The sequence below is a fragment of the Botryllus schlosseri genome, chromosome 6, assembly GCF_051294905.1.
Source record: "Botryllus schlosseri isolate E-star chromosome 6, Bs_hap1, whole genome shotgun sequence".
Lineage (NCBI taxonomy): Eukaryota > Metazoa > Chordata > Ascidiacea > Stolidobranchia > Styelidae > Botryllus > Botryllus schlosseri.
This window is the reverse complement of record NC_137241.1, coordinates 26632584-26659740: the sequence shown is the minus strand read 5'-3', so window position 1 is coordinate 26659740 and position 27157 is coordinate 26632584. Positions and strand designations below refer to the sequence as shown.

General features: G+C 39.8%; 2 protein-coding genes, 1 long non-coding RNA gene and 1 other non-coding gene across 5 annotated transcripts in view; 3 read left to right on the top strand and 1 right to left on the bottom strand.

Annotated features, from left to right (window-relative positions):
• Positions 1–15374, top strand: part of LOC145440510 (uncharacterized) — an 87861-nt gene extending 72487 nt beyond the window's left edge. The window contains exon 2 of the long non-coding RNA XR_013915549.1: positions 14785–15374. This is a non-coding gene — a long non-coding RNA (uncharacterized LOC145440510). The remainder of the gene's footprint in view (positions 1–14784) is intronic.
• The window catches only part of LOC145440486 (uncharacterized), a 243284-nt gene that overhangs the window by 114976 nt on the left and 101151 nt on the right, over positions 1–27157 (bottom strand). The window lies entirely within an intron of this gene.
• Positions 1111–1183, top strand: Trnam-cau (transfer RNA methionine (anticodon CAU)). Its single transcript has one exon. It is a non-coding gene; the product is annotated as a tRNA-Met (tRNA).
• Positions 6699–12319, top strand: LOC145440493 (uncharacterized). 2 transcript variants are annotated; one of them, XM_080318112.1, is made up of 5 exons: positions 6699–7743; positions 8758–9028; positions 10049–10195; positions 10505–10777; positions 11257–12319. In XM_080318112.1, exons 1-5 carry the CDS (start codon positions 7620–7622, stop codon positions 11489–11491), a joined length of 1050 nt encoding a protein of 349 aa, XP_080174238.1. In that variant the 5' UTR covers positions 6699–7619; the 3' UTR covers positions 11492–12319. The 2 variants fall into 2 exon arrangements, with proteins under 2 accessions (XP_080174238.1, XP_080174239.1); XM_080318113.1 differs by lacking the exon at positions 6699–7743 and adding an exon at positions 7861–8510.

The following is a 27157-nucleotide window of genomic DNA, read 5'->3' as shown; positions in this document are numbered from 1 at the left end:
CGGCTTCAAGACTCGCTATACGTGTCTCGTGTGGCACAATTTACTTTTTCGCCAATTGCTGAACCCCGTAATCGTTCTGGTGTAGTTGAATTCAAAATACAGCTAAAAATGTGTACTTCCGTAACTTAGTCTGTATTTACAGGGCACAATTGAGTTCATTTGTCGCGTTACTCAACTGCAACAAAAAATGAAAATAGGCCAACAGTTGCATGTGTTTGCGAGTTATCATACATTTGGATTGCATCTAACCGTCTATTCAAGTTAAATATCGGATTTTATGGCTTTTGGAGTTTGCCGTAATTGTAATTCCTGTCATTGTGTTTCTGTATATCACGATTGATGTATATTCTCATACAGATCTTAATAATCAACGGTTGAAGCGCATTTATACTATAACAACTCGGAAATCGACTTTTAATCCTGCTTTACAGATATATATACTGGGTTAGTATAGCAAACTTTTGATATGATTTATTTCTAGAATTCCCATCCGTTATATCATTTCGGGTCTTTGTTAAGATTCGGATAATATTTCCTACGTTCAATAGAAGATTTACAACTATTGTCCATTTGATAATCACGCTCCATCGCTAAAAGATTTACCACCGAGTTGTTTTGAAGCGTTATCCAAACATGGATGTGTATTCCTAAGTTGGGAAGTCCATCATATCAAGAGCTGTGTAAACGTGATGAATGAAGGTATTACGGATCGTTTACAGTTAATATTATCTTAACAATAATGATTAACGACCTTGATGACTTTATGGATATATTAATTTTAAATCCCCTCTGGATTTCACATGTCGGTCACCTAATAATTATTTAGCGATATAGTATCGTGGAGATCTGTGTCAACGACTCACTTTACATTCCGCACGCCAGAATGGAGACGCGACGAATTAAACCCCCGAGCTGAAACAGATACCATAAAGAAAAATTATGTGTAGCGCTTCTGCTTCCCATTCGTATTATGTGAATTATATGAAACCCAATCAATGTTAGTGGGATGAGTGCATGTGAATTTTAATATGGTGTCAAGTTATGCCGTCTGAATCGTAATAAGGTAAAACTAATAGCATATTCAATTGAGTATACCCTCGTCGATATGGAGCCTCGATGGCGCAGTAGGCAGCGCGTGAGTCTCATAATCTCAAGGTCGTGAGTTCGATCCTCACTCGGGGCAAGGTTTTTGCCATCTGACATTTTCAATCATATTGGCCATGTAAGAAGCAAATTGGCCACACAAACGCATATTTGATGAATTGCTGGGTTATCGAAATGCCAGTCTTACGCCTTACGCGTAAGGTTAGATCCGCTAATCATTACACATTTGCATCTTTGCTATCTTTCCTACTTTCCACATCGGTCACTCATGGCTTGGCAGTATCGAATGTGAACATTCGTTTGCATCCCTGAGACGGGGTGTTTATAAAACTATGCGTCTTATTATATTCATGACGTGACGTGTATAAAGACTATACATCTAGACTCGCATATTTGGGAATTTGAGATGTTTGAGTTTATCCACTTCTGTTCCAATATCACTTCAGCGGTCAGCATTGATATATTTTTCGAACTACAGAAGAAACGCGCATACGCCATATTTCCACACGTCAGTATGCTAAACGAGTCCTGCACGTCTTATTCGTATGTGCGATCATTGTGTTGCTGAAACAACGGATCAAATCCTGTCCGGAATAAATAACTTTCGCTTGTCATTACAGGCATTACTGCTACTTTTTCATTACTGTACAGTGAATGTTCGTCCTAAATTGTAGAAATATAATGCTGTTTGACATCAACAAATAACAAACTCCATTATCCGTGTTATTCTGCCTCAGTAGACCCTTCGCAATACTCGACCATATTGTTATCCAGGACTCTGAGCTAACCATTGTTTCAATTGTGGAGACACAAACAGCGTAATGAAGCTGTCGCCATAGATACATGTTTCGCGCCAATGGATGTCAAGCCTATTGTTACGTTTTAACTATACATCACACGGCGAGAGCGTAAACGCGAGAGAACCTTCAAAACTTTTGATCGCCGACTACCTTCCTACAACATGCTGCCAGACTTGTCCATTCACTCCTGCCAATTTTCAGTAGAAAACCTACACCAACTTTGAACCATGTGCCATCAATCTAGCAACAAGTAGCGAAGACAAACATGAAGATGGAACTATCATATATGCGACCATCAAGCCTAAAGCCAAATAGTTTCTGTTGGATAAAATCCTAATGTTGAGATCTCCGGATTGATAATTGATATTGGAAAACATATCTCATTTCGAAAATTTCCAATCGATTTTGATTCATTTTTGTTAGATGGTTATTCATTTATGTTTTTCAAATGGAATGTTATTGCACTCGTATCCATGGCCAAGTTGGAAAGATTCAAACTCCGACTGAAGAAGACGTAAAGATTGAATTGTATGCAGGGTAAAACTTAACTGTAACGTATCGCAACCACTTCTTGGAACTAGACAAATATTTCTGACAGTGTGTCCGTGACCTCTTACGACAGCATAGAATACTTTTCGATTGTATTTTACCTTTGATCGTGGGCAAATCAGTGCTAGTAACGTGGAAATATTTCAACTCAGCTTGCTTAATGTTTGTAGAAAACACGGCGAGTTTCTATTGCAGGGGTAGGCAAACTACTGCCCGCGACACCGTTTTGTGCGGCCCACGAAAGGCTCAAGAATCGCATTTAAATTATTGAAAATATGCGCAGTAAAAATCTATTCTGCAGGTACTCGATTAAACTTTTTCTTATTATATTTCACCTTGAATATTATAAGTTATATTCTGACTAGTATATTTTTATTTCATTGCTGGAGCGATAACCTATGACCACAAGGCCCGCGCATATTAAAAGGTTTCAATTGCTAAACATTACAAAAAGTCAAAATGGGAATGACTTTCGGATCACGAGCGTAATTTCACATTGGTCACTCCATTAAGTTTATTACTTTTAGTGCTGTACTTGGAAAAACCGATTCGCGCGTGTGATAGGTAGATTCGTTCGCTGTATGGGAAGAAGTATTTATACTTAATAAATCTATATATAGCATATTTGAAGCTAACATGGTTATAACGCTGTCAGCATTGTGTGTTCTGGAGTTGAACCAAAAGTAGAATCAGTAAATCTATGAACAGATAACTGCTCACAGATTTAAATCTCCATCCTGTTCTAAGAATCGGGACAACCGACTTTCATCCCTAGTTTTGAAAATTGGTTATATTGAGGTTGCACCATCAGCATATGATATCTCGCCAATGTTTCTGACGCTTGCACTATATCCACAACTCAATGGTTGGTTTGTTTTAAATAAAATATGTATAATTTCCACAACCTAACTATATAATCAAATACCAACATTGCGCTTTGGTTTATCATCCCAATTTTATATATTGCGGTAGGCGAATGGATTTAATGCTCGGCCCACGAGTGATTTTATTTACAAACTGGTTACTGATGAGGACGATTCACTTATATATTATATCCATATTTCTTCGGACACTATATGGCAGTGGTTCTTTCTCTGACAGAAGGCGCGAAGCCGCAGCGAACAGAAACTTTTTAGCGTTACGAGCGATTTGTCTCCAGTTTATGGTTATTGCTCTGTCTATTGTTCATATTTCATATTTGATAATTCTCTCGTCTACAGCCACAATCTTCAATGCCATCAAACTATCCTTTGGGATTGCTAGCAATCTGATTTCTTCCTTGGATATTTTCTGATATAACAAGATTGAAGGGGCGCGACATTCTTCAATATCATAAAGGGGGGCGTGTCTAAGACAGTTTAAGCACCACTGCTATATGAATAAATAACAATATTACTTTTTTGCTAATAAACTCAATTTAGTATTGTGCTTCCCGCAAATGGATTTAGATGTTGAATGCGGCCCGCGAGCCCAAAAGTTTGCCCACCCCTGTTCTATTGATATCTAAAATATAGCTACTTTGACGAAATATCTGTACTAATAATGTTGAACCAACTATTTTGAAGATTCCAACCATCCCATATCAATATACGTCAGCTATATCGGGTACATGCAGTGGTCGTCAAAGTAGTCAAGAAAGCTACTCAAGTAGAAGTATAAGTAGCGACGAAAAAATCTACTCAAGTACGAGTAGAAGTACTTCTTCCATAAGACACCTAAAACTGCTTGAAGTAGAAGTAGAATTTACTGACTTTAAATCTACTCAAATAAGTCAGTAGTTTTGAAAACAGACTTAATTCCGGATTTTCCAGATTAGCAGGACATGTCATGGGGCTGCTAGATTACGATATGATAGGTAATTGCTAGATTGCGAAACGGTGGTTTCAAACGTAATGGTGGGCCATATTTACTGTGATGAAAGATTGGATATTGGCCACAATGCGATGTGAGCGGAACCAAGCAATCCGGTACCTAAATTATATTCACTGACACTTTCGTGACACATATTTGTCACACCATAGATACCGTGCGCGAAGGGCAACAAAATTTCTGGGCTTTACTTGACTTTTATGAATATGAAATGTTGGTACTCAGTGAAAACAGCCCCGAAATTCACCAGGCTATCTTTTGTATTAGGGGAATAAACTACTTCTACTTGACAAATTGAAAATAGCGAAAAGTAAGTAAGTAGATCACAAAATATTACGAAGTAGAAGTAGAAGTAGAGAAAATCAGATCTACTTGAGTAAGTACCGGAAGTACAGGAAACCTACTTGAGTACTTTCAAAAAGTAGAAGTAATTCGTTACTGATCACCTCTGGGTACATGGTAATGTAACATGTTTTAAACAAAGTGTTTTAAAACACCGTTTGTTTTAAATGCAACCCTAACAACAGCTAGGGCCCAAAGTAGCTGCTGAAGAGATTCGTTGTCCTAAACATAAAATATATGCGTAAACTAGAAATCGCCAAGTTTACGGATCTGTTCCACTGCAGCCATTGCCCCAAATATTTCAATGACTTCTTTACCTCGGAATCAAAAGCGCATAAGTACAACACACGCGCGTCCACGACGCATAATTATCATATGATCGACCGAAAAGATCATCGCTCTATCAAACATCACGGACCTGACGCGTGGAACAGTATCCCGACGGCTATCCGACGGTCGACGAGCATATCCACATTCAAATCGAAATATAAGCAATTTCTACTAAGTGAATACTATAGTCCACCCTCAAGACTACCGGATCAAGACCTGACCTATCGATCTCGCCTGCTGAAACAAGCCACCTCATTTTTGTCGCTTGCTTTTCTATATACTATCTACTTTTAGTTTTCATTCAGTGTGCATGCCTCCTCTTTACATTGCCTATAGGCCAAGGTGGGTGTATGATTTCAAAGACTATACTCCCAAGTCGTTTCGACACCTTCCTATCTTTTCATTGTATCGCAATTTTTGGGGTGTATCGAACTGATAAAATTGCTAATAAACCGAACCGAATGTTTTGAAACCGCATGCAAGTACGTCGCTGAATTTCACTGGGCTAGGGTATTTTATCATCGTATTTGGAAGAATATCACTTTTCTTGGGTAGCCTATGTACTAGCAATCAAAATACCTTGTCATCACTTAACTTAAGTTTCTGGAAGTATATGTGAAGAGAAATCCATGACATCAACCAACATATAATGTTACAACAAACTGAATGAGATAAGATCCTACCTCATCGTCGGAATAGAAATGGCATCATGGTAACAAGTGCAACTGATTCGACAGCTTCAGTGATGACAAGGTATTTTGATTGCTATATAAGCTACTAGTAAGAACAGTGATATTCTTCCAAATACGACGATAAACTACCCTACTAGTGACATGGGACTTTCCATCAGATTGGTATGTATGCATCCGGAAGAAATTAATATGACCTATGACGAAACTATACGAAATTGAGTACTTTAAAAAAGTGGAAAGCACTCGACAACAAAAAAACACACTGAAATAATAACGACAGACGTCAATTGTGTATCGAATGTTCTGAAAGTGTAACACATACGCTTACTATATATTTTCCTATAAATATATCTCAGAAATCATATATTCAGTTAAGGATGTTCGGCGTATGTCAACGTTATTTGGTAAAGTGTAGGGCTAAGGGTGAATTGTTGTGGTCATCCCTCTTGATCAGGGGTGGGCAATTATTTTCCTCCGCGGGCCAAATGAGAAGTAGAAAATACGTTGGCGGGCCGAGTGAAAATTTTTAGCTATATTCTCCAGCGTATTTTAATTTTATTCCTAAATTACATTGTTAATAAATGCTGCTCGGTAAATGTGTTGATGTAAGTAATGAGAAAGTGACGGTCGATTACAAAATCTCTATATGCTGTCATGATTCGAAACAAAGGTGAACATTCATTCATGATACATTCTTAAGTCTCTTTAAACCCCGGCTTCGCGCCCATCTTCTGATGCTTTCTCGCCCCGCAATTCGAGAACCACTGCACTGAAATCTATATGCAATAGTACAAAGCATGTTGACTCGGCCGCTGCCTTCTGAGCAGTGTACAGTGTGCAGTGTGCCGTTTTTGTAACTTCGCCCTCCCTTGACCTAGTGTTTCGTGTTTTTGTCATAAGACCGACTTTAATTAAAATCCTTAATCTCAGCGACATGCTCAGCAAAAACTAAAAGAACGGGCTTACCCCTGACTCCAGTATACAAATGTTTAGTGCTCTTCTTTGAATTTCAGTTTTCGGCTTTCTTTTTTCGGCATGCCCGTTAATACTGTATGGGTGATAGATATGTTGAGTCATATAGTAATCGCGAGTACGGATTGACTTGTTTTACGAATCAGGGATTTGGAAATGTATCACGTCACAATTTGAAACACGTACCGTATTGTGCGTAATGTAACAATGGCAACCAAGAAGGTTTGAACTAAACTACATGGAAAGAGTGATTTCTTGTGACTTCATTGCTACTCGAACTTTGTTACATTACCTTTTTTTGAATCTGGATTACGCATGCGAGGTACAGGCGGCGTAATCCTGGCATATTAATGAACAGGCTTCAAAGTACACGAATTTCGTGTTCAGTTGATAAAGCCTATGGTTTAAGTCATTCAAACGGTGACGAGATAGCGCAGTGGTATAATCCACAGCTACAACACCAATGGGTTGTAGGTTCGAGTCCGACTGAGGTCGACTCCAGAATTCGTACCCAAGTGCTGGAGGTTTATTTAGGCTCCTTCTCGTTATCTCATCGACGTAAGCAGTGTCTTTTAAAAAGATGAGATAGGTGGGCCGTGCTACAAGTCGGCAGCTACGGAATCAAAACACAAGAAATATCGACCTGGTGTAAATGACCATTGTAGTCGACAAACACCATGAATACCACAAAACAAAACAAACAAAAAAAGTCATTCGAAACGCAAGTTCCCAGTTTTGAATTTCAAGCAACCTTTCGCGTGCCGCACAGAATAGCTTCGAGGGCCGCACTTTTCCCAGGTCTGCTCTTGATGAACGATCGAAAGTAGGTATTCCAGAGAAAGCGTATTACAATATATGTGTAAAATGGTACTCATGTCTGAGAGGCAGTGATATATATGTTCAATTTATCGCTATTACTTCTTCGTTCAGTATTTAAAGTGTGTAGCCTATATTTCCAAGAATGATGTTATCGTTTATGATACTTATGTTACTGTCGTACTGTACGGGAGAGTTGAGTGTAACATTTCAAGTAAAGCACCTAAAGAATTCGAAAATATCTCTGAAGAACGACAGGGAAAAATCAGGTATACCTATTTTGTTACATTTAATCGTGGGAAATGCAATTCTTTACTGAATGTTTCCGATTCCGCTATTTCGTTAACCAATGATTATTATTGACGAATATGGATCACAACCGTTTACGCTCTTCCCCTTCAATTTTTTTGTTTTCCATTATTTGATGTCATCTTTTCTCTCCAAGTTTCCTTAATGATCGACCTACATTTTGTGGTGTGGTTGATATCATATGATACTTATTTCATAAATATATTCTTCAAAATGAATGATGAAGTTCTACAAGCATTTTTGGTTCAAATGCAAACTCGTTCGGCGGTGTGCCCAATGACCATAGAATATACAAGCTTTATACAGTTCCAAATAAAGCGATATTTTGGACCACGTCAACTTGCCTTATTTATATTGCTGAAAATGACACACACGCGCTCCGGTGTGCAATGGCCGTAATTTGATTATGCGTACCAATTCGCATCGCAGTATATAACATTAATACTGCAAGCAACACGACTGCATTATTGTACTGATCGACTTTTCCAAATCTGCATCAAGAAGTACACCTATACGAATAAAGTATACGGTACGATACAATATCGTTATTTGGCACTGTTCGCCAAAATTCGATCGTACCGTACAAACATCGTGCCGTATACCTTACCAATTACCTAATCATCAGTTATTCACGGCTCTAAGATTCCGAATATAAATTGTATGGTTACAGAAACGCACATGATTGGAAATATGAGAGAGATATCAAGACCGCAATCAAGTGTCCCTAGTATGTAAAATCCAAGATATCTTATGGTGTATGCCTACAGCAGAGCGGTCGACATTTTGTATCGAGTGATATAGCAACAATAAGCCTATTTTATTAGTTTCAATTCCTCCGAAGACCCTCGAGGTAGCACGGACCAAGTGAAATTCATACCACAATATTGTACATACAGCCTTCATGTCATTTCATTAATGATAGTATTCATTTATCTGATTGGACCGATGTCTGAAATCCTTTTCTGAACTTGTAGATTTAAAGGTTTCCGCGAATTGCTTCAATCCAAAAGTTTTTTATCGCGTCTCGAGCAATAACTACTTCTGGCGAATACCAAAACGTCATGGACCAGGAACGGCGGTCGTTACGAGCAACATTCACAAACAGAAGAATATGTGGATTATGGAATATATAAACGTAACGACAGCGAAGCCACGATATGCCATTCGTACTCGAAAGAACCCGCAATTGTATATCACATTCGATGACAGTGGAGAGGTATCACTACAGCCACTAAGTGAAAATAGGTAAGGATAATAATAGTACAATCTCGCATATATCCTGCAGATAAGGCCATGCTATACATACAGTGATTGCAGCATTTCACCAACTACTTATTTAAAGCTCTACAGTCGCTGCCGGAGAGATCAAATCGTGACATATATAATTAATCGCGAATTCCTGGTGATGACTCGTGATCGTGGTTTGCAAGCCAAGCAAAACAATCAATTTGCATTCGCATAGAAGTACGGATAAAGCGCCATCCAAATACTTGAACTCCAAACATTCGGAAAATTTTCATGTATCTATATATTTTCATGAAGTCGGTTAAAACATATACGCAATATATGAGTGCATTTCTCACGTCACCGATACTCATAATTGTCACTATTAATCGAAAAGATCAGATCTCAAGAACGCCTTTATTCAAACACAAAATATACTCCACGATATCTTAGAACTGTGACTGATCAACCGTCGCGGAATCCTCAAAATCATGTTCGGTTGTAACCGAGTCACAAGGTTCCGAGTCCCAAGTCAATCTTGCTATTATACTTTTGACTCAAGTCAAGTCAAGTCATTTTCTATTCACCACCGTGTTAAGTTCTAACCCCGGTCAGGGTACAAAGGGTCGAATCCGAGTCATGGTGTGGAGACTTGAGACCCAGTCCAATTCTTATTGGTCTCTGGTTAAGTCTCGAGTACAAGTCGCGTTCAACTCACTTTAACACAGTATAGCTATAGCCTATACTCATTTTGTCATATATAACCTGTTTAATCAAGCAACTAAAAGACCCTACAATCAATCGAGAAAGGCGGTCAAAATACAATTTTTTTTATCAAGTCCTGTCGAAAGTCTCGAGTCATATGACCTGGTCGAATCATTCGATATGCATCGAATACAAGTCGAGTCAATGCACAAAGTGACTCAAGTCGAGTCGAGGTATTTTTGATATTTAAGAAAATGACTGGAGTCAAGTCTAGTCGAGTCATTACAACCCTGCATATCTTAATGAATATACACTGGGAGTTATTTATTCGTGCAGTTATTTTCTCTTCGAACTTGGGAACTCTGGTGGATATGTATATCGGACACCCGGTGGAAATAAAACACTAGGGGTGAGAAACCAACGTCTGCATCTCGTGGAGGAAAACTATGAATGGTCGGTTTCACTCCGGGGTGAACGCAAGCTGTAAGTATCTTCAGTCTTCGTGGATGTAGTATAACGAGCTTTAGAAATCAGATTATGAATAAACCATTTTATTGAGATTGTTAGATACATATGGTTCAATTTATTTTCCAACCAATTGGTCGATTCAATTGGTCCTTGATATAAATATAAATTATTCTGAAACCAGGCGTATATCCATCTCTCCGTGGGTATTCGATCAGGTCACCATTTCAGTCATCTGTATTTTCTTTTGCTATTGCTAAACCATCGTTGTATTGTAATGATGCATATAAAACACTAATCTAAAGAAGTATCCATATTTCGGTGTAGTTGCAAGGGAGGTCGTTACGATCGGTTGGCTGTCAGGGATCTAATGACCGATGTGATGTGGTACCGGGACCGCGACTTCTCATCCGATAACAACATACACGTTGACCGTCAGGGTGGAACACCAGTAGAAGCACAGTGGCTGTCGAAAATGGACGCGACATTTACCGGTCGATATTTTCGCTCGTTTGAGGATCCTGCAAAAGTTATTTTTCGCACGGCAGCTGACGAATTGAAGATTTCAAACATTACTTCGCAAATGTCCAATCGGATCGAGTAAGTTTCGCCTTCCAAATCTTCATGAATTGTTATCTGGAAATCCAACCTATCTGACGCATGTAAATGTTACAGCATGTCACGAGTTTCATAGTGTCATGAATTTATATTCAGCAGATTTGCATTCATGGATGATAAAATTGATCACACTCGCTCTTCAAATAAGGTGTAGGAGTGTGGTTTGTAGTAGTACGTATATAATCGGATTACAAAAGCTGTTGATCGAAGCAGAACTGAAAAAACTATACAAGAATAACCAATTCATTAAGTGGTAAATATATAGTGATATATGATAAAGTGGAAAATTATCGAATTTCCTCCTCTCAAAAAATTATCCGAAATATCTTGATTGGAAATGCCGGAGACTCCGATGCGGTACCGAAACAACAGTCCCGGAATAAATAATCCGATATTACTGTCCGATCTGTTCATAGTCAAATAGAGTGTGATTCATTGCATTTATATATAACTGTTTGTAGGATTTTCGAAGCGATGCAAGGATTTTCACACTCCACCAAGTTTTTCGCATCAAATCCACTGAAATACATTAGTATTCGATCGTCGAATGGATTCTCGCCTGACATTCTAACGCTAGACTTCGAGATACAAGCAATCGACTGGGTCCACACGTCTTTAGGGTTTTGCTGTGAAGGAACGTGCTTTCCGTCAACTTTACATCCACAATGCGTGGCGTCACCGGGGAATTCTTCCTGAACGATCGTGCAGTTTCAAGCGTACCAAAATACCTTGATTTGTATTGTGTTGTTGCCTATCGCCATTTTTCAACTGAATTTCAGTTTTCAGCTTCGGTTTGTCAGGGATTTGAGTCCTTTAGGCGGATTTGTCCTCCTTTTATCATGAAATCCAAAATGTCCTCCGAGAACTCCTAAATTTCCTTCTTTTTGGAAATTCGTCCTTCTTAAGAGCTTTTAAAGCCAGGGTAATAGACCTGTACAGCTACAAAACGCCATAAATGACGCGGAATTTGTAATTCAGACGTTCCTGCAGGTCATTCGGTAATAGGATTGGAAAAATGACTTTTATTTAGTCAACACCATATCAGTATCGTTAAAAAGTGAGTAATGCCGGAGTTGAGCCGAAAATAGGACCTTTTTTTAGTTAACACCACAAGATTTCCAGTACAAATTTTAGAATCACCAGTTTTCTTGTCCGGTAATCTGACTAAATTGATTTGTAAAAACTGTCCTCCTTTCCCGATTCCAAAATATGATTAACTTCAATGTTCTTGCCTTGATGCGCATTTGACGCTCTGCACAGTGTGTTCACTGTGTATACTGTGTGTGTACTATACTTGGATGTTTACTGCTGATTCTCCATGTCTTTTATCTTTTGTAATTTTTATGTTCATTGGTTAACTGTCATATTCGTTAGTCTTGATATATCTACATCTTGCGATATTTACTCGTTTATTACTCCGCTGGGTGGCGACTGAATCTAAGCTCTTCCGGTCCCCCGTCGTCTCCAAATCCATACCAATTTACATGTTGTGTTTGTTGGTGAGATGAATAAAACATACTGACTGACTGATGACTAGTCATATCGCAACAGCAAATTCACGCATAACTGGTATAGATCTGTCTACAGAAGGCACCGAACCCACACGATCACAATACATACAGTTAGCCTACACCAGTGGCTCGCAACCGCCGGTCCGGTGAAAAAGGTTGAGAACCACGGGCTTACCCCTTCAAACCCTTCGCAGTTGGAAATACAAGCTGGCTAAGGAAATGAATGGAATCGATCTTAATTTAGGCTATCCGTCACACTGAGACCTAAACTATGAATTGTAATCCAGTCAGAACACTGGAATTATAGTGTCTCTGTACTGAACCATCATGATATCGCCATAAAAGATGAAAATTGGTATCGTTCTGAACAATTTGCATTGTGAATGCGTATAGCCTTTAAAAAGCTTTAGTGAAAAGATGCGTCGAAAAGTCTTCAAGTTCAATAAATATTCTACTACAATGGATGTTGTATTGAAAGCTATATTCAAGTTCTGTACGACGAACCATCTATTTGAAGGATATGGTGAAACCATAGTGTCCTATATGGTGTCGACACAAGCAAATCGCACGGTTCAATGAAATTGTATCACGTCACAGTTTCCATTTGGCTACAGGCAATTTGACGGTGATTTTTGACCGACTTGCCGAGCATTAAATTTGATGAATCGGGTATCAATCGAAAGCTGACGCTGTACTGCTTGCGAAAATATAAATTTTATTCCACTCATGGCCCTGGAACCCCCACAATCTGCCCCAAATTATTCATTGTCGAGTATATTGGCAGTGTGACGCAACAATGATGTCTGGCGAAACGAGAGACTAGCTGAAGAGCAAGGATGCGGCCGAGCGGCGAGAGTGGGATCAGCTGACGTCGCGGCAATAGCAATGTGCAACCGCGCCACAGAGAAACGCTGCGCTGTTGATACTTTTTCTATGCGTTTCGGTACAAGCGAGCACACACCAGCCTTTCCTTGACTTGTAAGGGTAGAACTGGGTCCACGGAAGGTATTAGGGTCCTACCAATTTGTCATGTGTATTAGTGTCCTACAACGGTGTGGACACAAGCGAATCTCACGGCTCACTGCGATTGCATTACCACACTTTCCATTTGGCTAAAGGCAATTTGACGGTAATTTGTGACCAGATTGGCGAGCGCGAATTTCGATAAATTGGTAACATTCGAAAGCTACCGGGGTACTGAATACAAAAATATAAATTTTATCGCGCGTGTGGTCCTACAATTATTTAAATTAGCCTCGAATTGTGATTGTAACGGAGTTTGAAATTGTGACGCAACAATGCCGTCTTGAAACAAGTGAGGAGCAGCGCAAACCACAAGCATGTCGGCCATTGTTGCGCAAGCGATTGAGCATTCACACTATCACTCTCGCTGCGCACTTGCTCATTGGCTGCGGCTGCTCATTCCAGATGACATTGCTGCGTCACAATGAAAACCTCAGGTAAAATGCAAAATGAAAGACCGATTTTGAGGGGTTCCAGGACCACGAGCACCATCAAATTTATATTATCATAATCAGTGAGAGTGAGAATGCGAATCCTTAATCGTCTGCGCAACAATGGCCAATACGCTTTCAGTTTGCGCTGCTCCCCACCTGCTCCCAGATGACATCGTTGCGTCACAGTACCAATAAACTCCGTTGCAACATTCCAGTCTGATTTTTTGGAGGGGGTTAGGATTGCTGCGAGTAGAATAAAATTTATATTTTCGCAATTAGTACCGCAATAGCTTTCGATTGATATCAATTTCATCAATTTTCGCGCTCAGTAAGGCGGTCAAATATTCCCGTAAAATTGCCTTTGGCCAAATGTGACGCAAACCAAGCGCAGTGAGCCGTGAGATTTGATTGTGTCCACAGACAGGACTCCACACCCGAGATGAGCATGAGCAATGAGCATGGATTATGATTAGGATTTGGAAAAACCGGATTTGTGAAATTTTGTCGGATTTGGATTGGATTCGGATTTCAGATTTTTTTGTAATGGAGTAGGATTAGGATTGGATTTACAGAGTTTCGTGGAGATTGATGTTTCGTCGCGAATGGTGACTAGTTTTATCGTCCTACACAAATTACTTCATGTACTTTGGCTCTCATTATGCGTTTTATTTCTTTTTACATAATTATAGGCATAAGATCAGGTCAGCCCGTTTCCAACACAGATAATGCCAAATATCTCGGAGTTTTACTGGACTCGAACATGTCCAGGAAGAGTCATATTCAGTCCCTAGAAACTAATTTATCACCGAAGTGCGGCCTGTTCTACAGCCTTGGGCGCTTCATGCCAGTATGGGTTCTCCTGATACTCTTTAAATCCTTAATCCAATCGAAGTTACATTATGGCATCCTCTGTTGGGGGGCTGCCAGAAAAACTGCACTCAAGCCACTGCAGAAACTACAGCATAAAGTGCTCCGAATCATAGCTAGGGCCCCAAAGGGGCCTGGCTGCCCATCCAATAAGTCGCTGCTGAAGAGATTCGGCGTCCTAAACATAGAAGATATGCGGAAACTAGAAATCGCCAAGTTTATGTATCAGTTTCACTGCGGTCGTTGCCCCGAATATTTCAATGACTTCTTTACCTCTGAATCAAAAGCGCACAAGTACAACACACGCGCGTCCACGTCGTCCAAATATCATATGATCGACCGAAAAGATCATCGCTCCATCAAATATGCCGGACCTGATGTGTGGAACAGTATCCCGCCGGCCATCCGACAGTCGACGAGCATGTCCACATTCAAGTCGAAATACAAGCAATTACTACTAAATAAATACAGTCCATCCTCAAGATTACCGGACCACGACTGACCTATCGATCTCGCTTCCCATGACATGCCGCCCTATTTCTTGTCGCTTTCTTTTTCTATACTGTATTCTTTACTTTCATTCAGTGTGCATGCCTCCTTTTTACTACGCCTAGGCCAAGGTGGGTGTCCGATTCCATTGACAAATCCAAGTCGCTTCGACATCTTCCTGTCTATTCATTGTATCGCATTTTTTGTGGTGTATTGAACTGATAAAATTGCTAATAAACCAATGATGATGATGAAGATGTGGGTTTTTTTGCAAGGAATTCGAAGTTAATATCGGATCAGGATTGGAATATACAAAAATTTTGGATTATGACTTGGATTAGGATTCGCAGCTTCAGATATGGATTGAATTAGGACATAGAAATTTAAAATCCGCTCAGCTCTGGTCCACATCATTATAGCATACTATCATAGCAATTTACAACGTAGCGTACGTTGTAAATTGCTATGATACTATGGTAGGACATTATGGTGAAACAACGGATATTGACATTGAGTTGTGACTTGTGATTGCTTGTAAGAATCAATTTCAGGATTGCTCGATTTCAAATTGGTAAATGTCAGTCTCGTATCCGCTGCTTTTCTTCGTTTTCATATCACCCTCTGCGTTCGATCGAACCCAGGTTAAGAACCACTGTTCTAGTATAGATAACTAACCTACGGAGTACGTAGGTTAGTTATCTATAGTTCTAGACTCTTGACTAAACGGTTACATTACATCCGGCAATATAATAAAGATGCGTTATTCACCGAAGTGGAACAACTCATGGATTCGACATGACATTGGTATTAATTTGCTTAAACCAGGTATCCCAGTTTTGGTGCTTTCCGCCCACTTTTTGGTACTTTCCATCGCCCGGTTCTAGCCTGGGTTACAGTTCTGCTATTGCAAGGGGGACAGCGGATTTGGTGTAGTGCTAGTACAGAGCAGTTCGGTTTTGGTAGGATCATTTTACTACCAAATTTGGGAGTCTTTGTCGTTTATGTTAGTTGCCTCGATGATTCTCACAGCACCAGCAGTGACAGCACTGATAGGTCGTTGAATAGCTATTTTCATGGGGGATTTATATTAATCGATCAACTTGTCACATGTAATAGGACTTGAACCATTACCATTCAAGTTTCAATATCGGAGACATCAAACATAATGAGCATGTTTTGTATTTCCTTATTTTCTGATTCTTGACTATCTCGTGGTATGTATATATGAAATATAGGATTTAGGGGTGTTTCAGTATATCGATCGTGCTTTCATCTAAATATCATGCAGATCCAATTAGATTTGCTGTATAGTACTGCTTATTGTACTGCCTTTGGCTTTAGATGGGGTATTGAATTGCCATATTAAATGACACCATCATTTTTACAAGTTGTCTAGTTAGCTTAGGACTGTAAATGAACTGCAGGAATACCCTTGAATATATCAACTAAAGCCGGGCATGGCAAGATCAAATGGTGATATCAACGAGCGATTACTGAAGGAACTTGACCGACATGTACAACATAGGATTACGGAAATCCTTCGCAGGGACCCCAGCTATTTCACCAACGTTATCAGAGCTATTGAAATCTTGCCTTTTCTACAACATGTTATTAAACCTGTTGCAATAAGGGAACAAATAGAATGCTTGGAGAAGCAAGAAGGAAATGTTCGAGCCGTTCGTCAGTTGGTGAGGGAAATGCAGAAATTCCAGAATTTTGCTTTCGCTTTCCTGAAAGCATTGGTCGAGTGTAATCACAGGGACATGGCCGAGAACCTAGTTGTTGGTTTTAATTTAGAACAACATGACAATCATGATGGAATTGAAGAAGAACTTGATTTTATTCAAAGGCTCCTGCAGATATCTCCCGATTCTCCACCACCATACCAGCCAAACCATGGTAGCATATCTAGAACAGATCAAGAAGAAAAATATAACTTCCATAGAGAATCACCTATGCGATATTCTCCGGGTTCGAATTCAATCAATAACGACGGAAGTGAACTATCAGCAATACATGCGAGTGAATTATCAATGTCTACTACATCATCGTCAATATCGTCAGATTCTCTTCCCCCTCCATACATAGGAAGTGAGAACCTCAATATGGGTTCACCAGGTACATCTTGCGCAAGTTCCGAGCAAACAGCCACCAACAACGGTCCCACTTTGTCGGAATCGTACGCTCTCATCCGAGATGCTCAACAAGTTTCAAGGCTACAGGTGTACAATGACAGTCAGTTTCCTACACGACAATATAACGACATAACATCGGACACTCATCCATCGGATATTCATTCATCGGAGACATGTATTTCACAAGACTTTTCTAGAAACGAGACTACTCCTAAAGTAATTGTTACCCATCAACTATCTGATATTCATGTAGATTCTGAAGAGCGTATGGATGCAATGAAGTTGCAGAGAAATCAAGCACCTGAATGTTCAGGATCGTTGCTCCGTGATACAAATGATTCTACCAGTACACGGTGTGAAGAAGGAAGGATAGTAGCAGATTCTGTTCATGATTTAAAATGTTCCAAAGACGATGATGAAGCTGCATCATCTATAGCTGAAGATTGGTCTCAGAGTGGACTTGATTCGAAAAAATCTATTTTTATTGCTAGTACTGTTATTTTATCTGCTGCTATATCATTGGCGTTTTTAATGAAAAAGTCATCTTGAATTAGCATTGAAATCACATTGTAATTATTTGTGTCATGTTTGTTTGAGGATTTTAAGCCTTCAAAATTTGTTTGATAATGCATGAATGTAGCTGTTAGTGCGGAGCATGGATTGGATATCCTACCGGATTTTTGGATTTTTTTCAATTTTGGCCGGAGCCGGATAAGTACTTTTCTGATATGGCCGGAGCCGGATCTGTACTTATTCGAATCGGCTAGAATCTTTATTGATGATCATAACTTTTGTAACAATAACTACCAACCGCACGCATAACTACACGTAAATAAGCGCCAAGCCAGTGCGAAAATAAATGAGCCATATTTGTCAATTCACGGAACAACCACCGTACCATGTAGGACAGAGCTTGGACTAGTGTGAGTGTCCGATTGGATATCCGGCCGGACTTTTACATTTATAGGCGAAGCCGGATCAGTACTTTTCGTGATACGGCCGGAGCCGGCCCATAGAATTAAAAAACAGGATCGGAGTCGGACCGGAAAATTTGTCGATCCTCTCCGCACTAGTAACTATGCCACTGGCGAAGATATTCATTTTGAAATCTTGTATTTACTTGAAAACTGCAAACTGATCAAAATTTCATCTATTCCATCCCATAAGAATTGATAGATTTATTACCTAAAGTTTTTTAATGCCGGGCACACCTTACCTGTAGTGCTTAGAGCCCGCTTGTAAACTAACTCTAGCAATATATTCTTGCATTTTTACAATTTAATTGTTATTGCTCTGGTTGAATTCAGTTTTTATCTCACCACGTCCTGTGTCACAGAAGTTTCAAGCCGGGTTGATGTGTCTATGCAACCACTCAAGTTAGACTGAATGCTTTTCCTAATCATCTGCCTTCTCTAGTTAGTAAATTGCAAAATGCTTTTATGATCAATGACCAAAATCGGTTTCTTGTCGCATGAAACAATATTATGAACAATCTATAAATTGATCTTTCAGAACATTATTATAGCAATATAGTCCTCTTTAAGCCGTTAATATTGTTTGCAATGAATGCCAGAGACACTCTGCAAAAGTGGCTGGGAAAGAGCATGCGGGTGAAAATATCAGATGGCCGGACTCTGATCGGGATATTTCTATGCACAGATAAAGATATGAACATAATATTAACCACCGTGCAGGAATATTTCAATTACGACGAAGAATGTTCCGAAGAGCCACGTTCACTGGGGCTTGCGATGGTTCCAGGCCGGCACATTAAAAGTTTACAAATCGACATGCCACCGTCGGAAGCTCAATCCTGCTGATTTCCTGATCTGAATGTCAACGCCAGAATCTTCCGAATTCTGAACAGCATGCCAATTAACCCGCCATCTTGGGACCCGTCAATAACGCGGCATCCTACTATGCGTCGCAGAAGCAGTCTCTGTACTGATTTTATTCTCCGATACATTGCGATTGTGTCAGTTATTAATTTCGTCCTCTTTTTCTGGTGTGGTAATATTGCTCTTTTTCTGGTGTGGTAATATTGCCAATCGGGGCACTTGAACTTGGACGTAGTGCCAATTGCTCGTTCTGATAAATGATGATTCCTCACCTAATATATTTATTTTTCTGTAGGTTTTCTTATCTATGGTAAAATTGACCTGTAGTGTGAAGAGACTCGCACTCAAACGGTGTTGATTAGTAGGCATAGCCAGGATGAAAAATTTAGGGCATGTTGATTTGTGATTTGTAACAACGTGATTGCACAAATGCATTATGATTGCAAGACTGATGGTGCCTTCCGCTCCCTCACAATGCCATTGGTCCTATTTAGAGGCAGTGAAAGTATTCATTCCTAGTGCTCAAGAAGAAGAAGAGAAAACGTAAATTGCGACTCATTACAAGTAGAATTAAGGAATGAACACCTGAAAAGTACCGAAGTCGAGGGGACGCATGCGTTCAGCAGCTGACTGACCTTGGCTGCGTACGAGATTGTCTTGCGTATCTCCGCGACCAACGCAAAATCACAAATGACAGTACAAATAGACTGTGCACTGTGCAGTTCTCGAATATATATTCTGTTGCCGTGATACGGCTACTATTTCGCCCAGTTGCTGTGACTGTGACAATTCCGCTCATAAAGCGATCCAAACATCCCAAAAGTACTTACTATTTTACAACATCCAAAATGTAAAAAGCAAGTTGCTTTTCCGAAAAAAAAACTTACGTGGAAGTAGTCTACAAACAATCACTTTAGTAACTGTGTGAGAAGGCAGACCAACTTCAGTACTCCGAAAAATAATAAGCAGTCCGACCGTTACTAACCACATCTGGTACTCTACAGTGTTGAAGAATTTCTCCTTACCTCAGTCCTCACCAAAATAATTCGTCAATGGCACGCAAACTGTGGTGCTTTTGTTGGCCTACTTATGGATCTGGTCGGCATCGTTTGGTCACGGAGTGTCGAGTAATGAGAGTCTACTTTATTCAAATGCCGCCTAGGCCAAGGTGGGTATCCAGCTGATTTCAAAGACTTCTCCGAGTCGTTTCGACACCTTTTTATCTTTCATTGTATCGCAGTTTTGTGGAGTTTTGAAATTATGAAAATGTTAATAAACTGATACTGAAGTTGCGCCCCAACATATATGTTCACGAGAATTATCGTTTCTGTATTTCCTACGGTGGGAGCCTCGACTGGACACCTGGGTTCGCCATATCTATAGTATCAATTACGCGCTCACCGATGTCCAATGTGCGTTTGCCGTCTGGCAAACTTGAAAACACATTAGACATGATAGTGCATAGACCAGGGGAGGCCAACATGCGGCCGCAGAAGCATAAATGTGCGACAGAGCTGTTCAAAATTAACTTTTTTTCTGGATTCCAGCCATTAAGTGATTAAATTGTCAGGTTACCCTAAAAAACGCTGCACACCAAATTTGGTTCAATTCTAACAAGTATTGGGCTCCTCGGATCCAATTAATAATTTTAATTTAAACAGGAAAATTAAAAAAAAAATTCAAATTTTTCTGTCAACCCCATGAAATTGTTGAGCTGTCTTCAGAGACGATGCAAAACAAATTTGACTCAATTCCAACTAGTAGAATCGGAGTTATTGGAGTTTTTCGTTGATAATCCTCGAATTATCCACTAATCAAGGATAATCCGAGAATTATCAACGAAAAACTCAAATAACTCCACTTCTACTAGTTGGAATTCACTCAAATTTGTTTTGCATCGTCTTTAAAGACAGCTCAACAATTTTATGAGGTTGACAAAAAAAATTGAAATTTTTTTTCAATTTTCCCTGATTAATTAATTTTTTTAATTAGATCTGCGGAGTCTTATACTTGTTGGAATTGAACCAAATTTGGTGTGCAGCGTTTTTTTAGAGTAACCTGACAATTTAATCAGTGAATGGCTGGAATCTGGGAAAAAAAGTTATTTTTGAACAGCCATATTGTGTACTGTACATGGAATTCAATTAGCGTGTGTTGGCGGTCGTCAGCGTGCAATCTAAATTTACGAATCAGCTCCCAAATTTTCGAGAGGCTTTATTTTAACTCAAAAATGTTCTTCCTTACCGGATAATCAATCCATTCTGTAAAGTTTCCGAGCATGAAATGATTGAGGAGCTGATCCCATTGTAGGTAGAACAATTTTGAGTTTAACCCAAAGTTCAATAACTCCAATCAATAGTTCTGGATACGCAATTAAATAAATAAAAATAGTCTCACTGCAGTCGGGTTGACTTGTTCGTCGTTGCCCTTCCCCGCTCATATTTGATAAAACGTGTTTCAGTGCCATGACAAAGTTTCTGACTCACAGCAATAACCGGCTTGACAGTACCGAACGTGGAGACTGGAGGTTTTAGAACAGACCTGGGCAAAGTGCGGCCTGCGAAAGGTTGCTTGGAATTCAAAACATGAAACTTGCTTCTTGAATGACTAAAACCATACGCTCCTGTAACAAATAAACAGGAAATTCGTTTACTTTGAAGCATGTTCATTAACATACCACGATTACGATTCTTACGTACCTGGCATGCGTAATCCAGATTCAAAATAAAGTCAATGTGGCAAAATATGAGTTTGAGTAGCAATTGTAGTCACAAGAAATAACTCTTTCTATATAGTTTAGTTCAGACCACCCTTATTGACATTGTCACGTTGCGCATTATACGGTATTAGTTTCAATTAGTGACTTGATATGTTTCCAAATCCGTAATTCGTAAAACCAGTAAATCAGTGTTCGCGAATACTATGTGACTCACCATATCTGTCATCCATAAAGGATTAACGAGCATACCAGAAAAAGGAAGCCGAAAACTGAAATTCAAAGACGGTTAGAGCTCTAAATATTCGCATTCGTCAGGGGTAAACCCATCCTTTCAGTTTTTGCCGATCATGTCGCCGAGATTAAGGATTTTAATTGAAAGTCGGTCTTATGACAAAAGTACGAAACACTCGGTCACGGGAGGGCGAAGTTCGGAGAAATTGCAAGCCAGGCTATGTAAGCTGCACACTGCTCGGAAGGCAGCGACCAAGAAATAAGCTTTGTACTATTGCATATACATTTCAGTGACGTGGTTCTCGAAATGGGAGACGTGAAAGCATCAGAAGGGTGGGGCGAAGCCGAAGTTTATTGAAAACCTTTTCGGACACTGCACGATATAACCCCAGCTAGTTGTTGCTCTGTGTATTCTCCGACTTTTATCTTCCACTATTCTCTCATCAACAGTCATAATCTTTCATGCCATCAAACTATCCGTTGGGATTGCTAGCATTCCGGTTGCACTTTTTAATATTTAGTGATATCATTATGATAGTGAGCGCGAAATTGTTGACTATCATAAAGAGAGGCGTGCCTAAGAAAGTTTGAGAACCGCTGTTTTAGAGACTTAATAGAAGAGCGTGGATAGTGGTTTAAAGAGAGCTAAAATATATTGTATGAATATCTCTTACTACTATCTCTCTCTCTCTCTCTAATAGTTTCCTTAAACGCATTACCGATCTCGTCTTCTTGTTGTTGTGATTGTGCGACGTGTGTGCATGTCTGTATTAGCACCCACGTCTTGTGAGTTATTGGCAGAGGGGGTCAAAGTAGTCTAGGAAACTACTCAAGTAGAAGTAGAAGTAGCGAAAAAACAATCTACTCAAGTACGAATAGAAGTACTTCTTCCATAAGCAACCTAAAACTCCTTGAAGTAGAAGTAGAATTGACTGACTTTAAATCTACTCAAGTAAGTAAGTAGTTGTGAAAACGATCCTAATTAGTTCACATGGATTGTCAAAAGGTGCAAATTGAGCTATGCGAACGGTGCCGAGCTTGATTCATATTGATGCATGCCATGAGGTATCCAGTTTTCAACAGCATAAGCATTCGTCCACATCATGGGATGAAAACGATAGTATTGGTATGGAAATGCGATACTAATCCTGTTTTATCGAACAGCACGTTTTAGAAAATATCATGGTATGGCGCCCTCCCATATATTATAAGGCCCGTAGTTTAGTCGAACAGCAATACGGAGAAGCTGTATAGGATACGGTGTAAACACTTTGCGCGATTAGTAAACATTATTAAAAAATTAAAATGCCATATTGTGTAGCTTTATTTCCAGAAATTAAAGACATTACTATACGCTTGCTTTTATACTTCAACATGTATGTTATCTAGACAAAAAAAACTGATATTAATTAGAAGTCCAAGTATATGATGCTGGGAATTGAAAGTGAAATATTAATACTACTTTTAAAAGCGGGACATGTGTTTCATGTCTTTAGTCCAGAAAACTAAAATAAAAGTTGGAGTCCACTTTCCAGATTAGAACACGCCATGGGGATGCTAGATTACGGTATAAGCAAATGCTATATTGCGAAACATCAGTATTATGAGCCATATATACAGTGATGAAATGTTTCACATGGGCGAAGGGCGACAATGTGGTGTGAACGGAACCACGCCAACCCACCACCTAAATTATATTCACCGATACTTTCATGAAATCATACTGGTTATTACGCATCCACTGCGCGCGAGGCGCGACGAAAATTCTTGGCTTGTTTATACTCCGTGAAAACAGCCCTGAATTTCCTCAGGCTATCTTCCTGATTGGAGGATTGAATTACTTCTACTTGACAAACTGAAAATAGGGAAAAGTAAGTAATCAGATCACCAAATATTACGAAGTAGAAGTAGCAAAAATTAGGCCTACTGGAGTAAGTACCAGAAGTAGAGGAAAACTACTTGAGTACTTCGAAAAAGCAGAAGTACTTCGTTACTGACCACCTCTGGTTATTGGAGTAATAGGTATTAGGCTAGTCGATGCAACTGTTCTTTTGTGTTTCAGTTTGATCATTTATTACGGTATTTAACCTATGAATAAATACTAAGTTGCACATATATCATATTTAACATTGTTTTGGATCATGACAGCTAATAGATATTTTTTTAATTAACCGTCACTTTCTCGTTACTTAATATCAACACATTCCACTGAGCAGCATTTATTAACAATGGAATTTAGGAATAAAATTAAAACACGCTGGAGATAGCTAAATTTTTTCACTCGGCCCGCCAACGTATTTATTTTTCTCATTCGGCCCTCGAAGGAAAATAATTGCCCACCCCTGTTTTAGAATGAGGTTATTCTTATCAGAACTCAAATCCAATATGACGACGAGGAAGATGATAATAATACTACACCAGCTTCATCCGCTGTAATAAATGCAGTACAACTTTCGTTTTATGATTTAGGTGTGGTGAGGGGGGGCGGGTGGCGCTGGCACTGTATTCGCCATCCAGGGGGGCGATAGTCTCAGAAATATCCCAGTTACTGTGATTATATACTTCCTATATATAGGGCAAAAATTTCTTGTCATTGCTGTTCAGTGATGTGTGGTCCGGGAAGGCATTCGCCTCCCATTTCCCTCGCATAGGTACACCACTTCCTCAGTTCTCAAACTTCAACGCACACACTAAACACAGTTCAAGACCTATGTGATACACATGTGTGTCAATCAGACGTGAACGCACCGCAGACACAGTCTAGACCTGCGTATACTTACAAACATCCACAGGGCATGCGTAGTGTGACGTACACTGTGCTGAGCACCGACCGTTGAGCAGCCTCAGCCAGCACAGTGATTTGATTATATAAAAGAATGATTCGTCGTAGCGAATACCATATATGCATTGCATACTGAATTCCCCGGAAAAGAATAATGATGCGCGTTGCGCATTCCTTCCTGCGGATAACGGAATATTGATCAGTGTTAATTGGTCGCAGTAGAGAATAGGGAATGATAACTCGAAGCGAATATTTGTACCAACATCGCCGCGCGGTGAGGATAGATTACGGAGTTACAATACAATGATGCACCTTATGGGGAAACTTAACATCTTATCGTCTGCATATCTCTTGTTAAAGTTTAATGTTTAGAAGAATCCAGACCAAGTTAGCTTACTCAATAAAGATTTATAAAAACAAGCAGCAAAATAATATGACGGAAGCTTTCAGATACCAAGGGAACCTTTATCATATCTCCCCGAAGAGGTGGGGAATCCTGATGCTATGTTGCTCGATTCTATATTTGGATACGTTTTGCTATTGCTTTTTCTCGTTCATCAACGATATGACGTCGCGTTACTTTGGTACCGTTCCGGCAGTAACTGATTTACTCACGACCTCACATCTTGTGGGAAGACTGTTTGGTGGTATTATTGTGTGCTTGTTCAGTCACTGGATGACCCTAAAAAGCATTGCAGTGAATGGGTCAGCTGCGAATACAGTGGCGACGGCAACCGTTGCTGTCGGTATTTACCTCAGAATATTTCCTGTGGCGGTGATGGGTATGTTTTTGAATGGTGTATCCTCCGGTGTCCTAATGACTCTGGTGCAAATAGTAACAGTGGCTTGGTTTCCATTCCACGAAAGAGGTAAGGCTGGAGCTGCTCCGTGGGCAATGAGAAGATTATCAGTAATCACATCGAATGTGGTGGCAACCAGGGCACTTGGAAACACGTTCATAGTGGAAAATGTAAATCATGGCACTGTAATATCATCCGCATCTGAAGGAATTCCAGACTTGATGTTGAGATATAAACTTGTGTTCGCTATCGTGTTCGGTGCCATGTCGCTCTTTTCGCTTGCCTGCTGCGTTCTTTCAAGAGCTTTCATAACGGAACGACCCCTGATTTTTGATCAGGATTCATCATCACATACAGGTAGTCCGGACAAAGAAAGTCGTGATTCCTATGATATCAAAAAGGAACTTCAGGACTTGAAATTTGTAGTTACGAACCGTGCGTTTTTAGTGATTCTTGGTGTAATATGTATGGCATCCTCGGATACCCCGCTAGGTACCATTCTCGTACCGTCGCTGGTACTAAAAGAATTTCCCCATATTGACGACCAACAGGTCGGTATTGTCCTGTGTGTCGGGATCCTTATCGGGTCGCTGGGATCAATCACAACGGGTCAAATTCTAGACAAATTTTCAAAGCCTTTGACGACTTACATTTTCTTGACATCATTTTCCGTTGTAATGCTGTGTTTTTTCGCCTTATCATTTTTCATTCACAACATTGTCGGTGTGTACACCTCTTTTCTTATACTCTGGAGCGCTCGGGACGCTATATTTGTTTGTACGTCTCATAGACTAACAGACCTTCTGATAATTCAATCGCACGCTGTAAGGATCAAGGCATTTTGTATCGTAGTGACGGTGGCATCGTTTGGTATAGCGGGTGGCACATCGTTGATTCGGTTGATGACTGAACGGTTTGGCTCGGCAGTCGGCACTCTATGCCCACTGCCTTTCCTGATACCGACGATTTTCATGTATGCCTATTATTGGCCACTTATTGGAGGGCGTAATGAGGACCATTATACCGATATTCCGTGACATAATACGATCGTTCTTTATATCATGTTCGCTTGAGATGACAGATTCCGATCTTTTAATACTTTCACCAATAACTATTACTGAATACGGTCCTCATCGAAAATTTTAGTTACGTGGAAGTTGAACTACACTCACTTTCCGGAAACTGTACTCATGTATTGGGCCAAACGCGATGTCTTTTCACAACGATGATAATATTTGGCCGTCGAGTGATTTATAGGTGTCATCCATGTTGATATGTCAGTGTATATATGTGCTTTGGGTAGGCTATTGACGAAATAGGACATTCCACCAAACATTATTTCTAAGACGTATATTACGAGGAACTATATATGTTCCAATTCCTCCAAATCATTGTTATTTTAATTCGGCAAATGTGAAGGTAGAGAACCTCCTTTCGTACCATCATATTTCCATACGAGAAAGCTAGCAAATGCCAAGTTTATGCATCAGTTCCATTGCAGTCACAGTCGCTCAAATTTCGACGACTATTTCG

What these genes read in the sequence shown, in the direction of transcription:
- LOC145440493 (XM_080318112.1), top strand. Translation starts at nt 7,620, where the DNA reads ATGATGTTATCGTTTATGATACTTATGTTACTGTCGTACTGTACGGGA. An exon ending in GAACGACAGGGAAAAATCAG is followed by an intron (nt 7,744 to 8,757) that starts GTATACCTATTT and finishes CTGAACTTGTAG; the next exon opens with ATTTAAAGGTTTCCGCGAAT. An exon ending in CAGCCACTAAGTGAAAATAG is followed by an intron (nt 9,029 to 10,048) that starts GTAAGGATAATA and finishes TTATTCGTGCAG; the next exon opens with TTATTTTCTCTTCGAACTTG.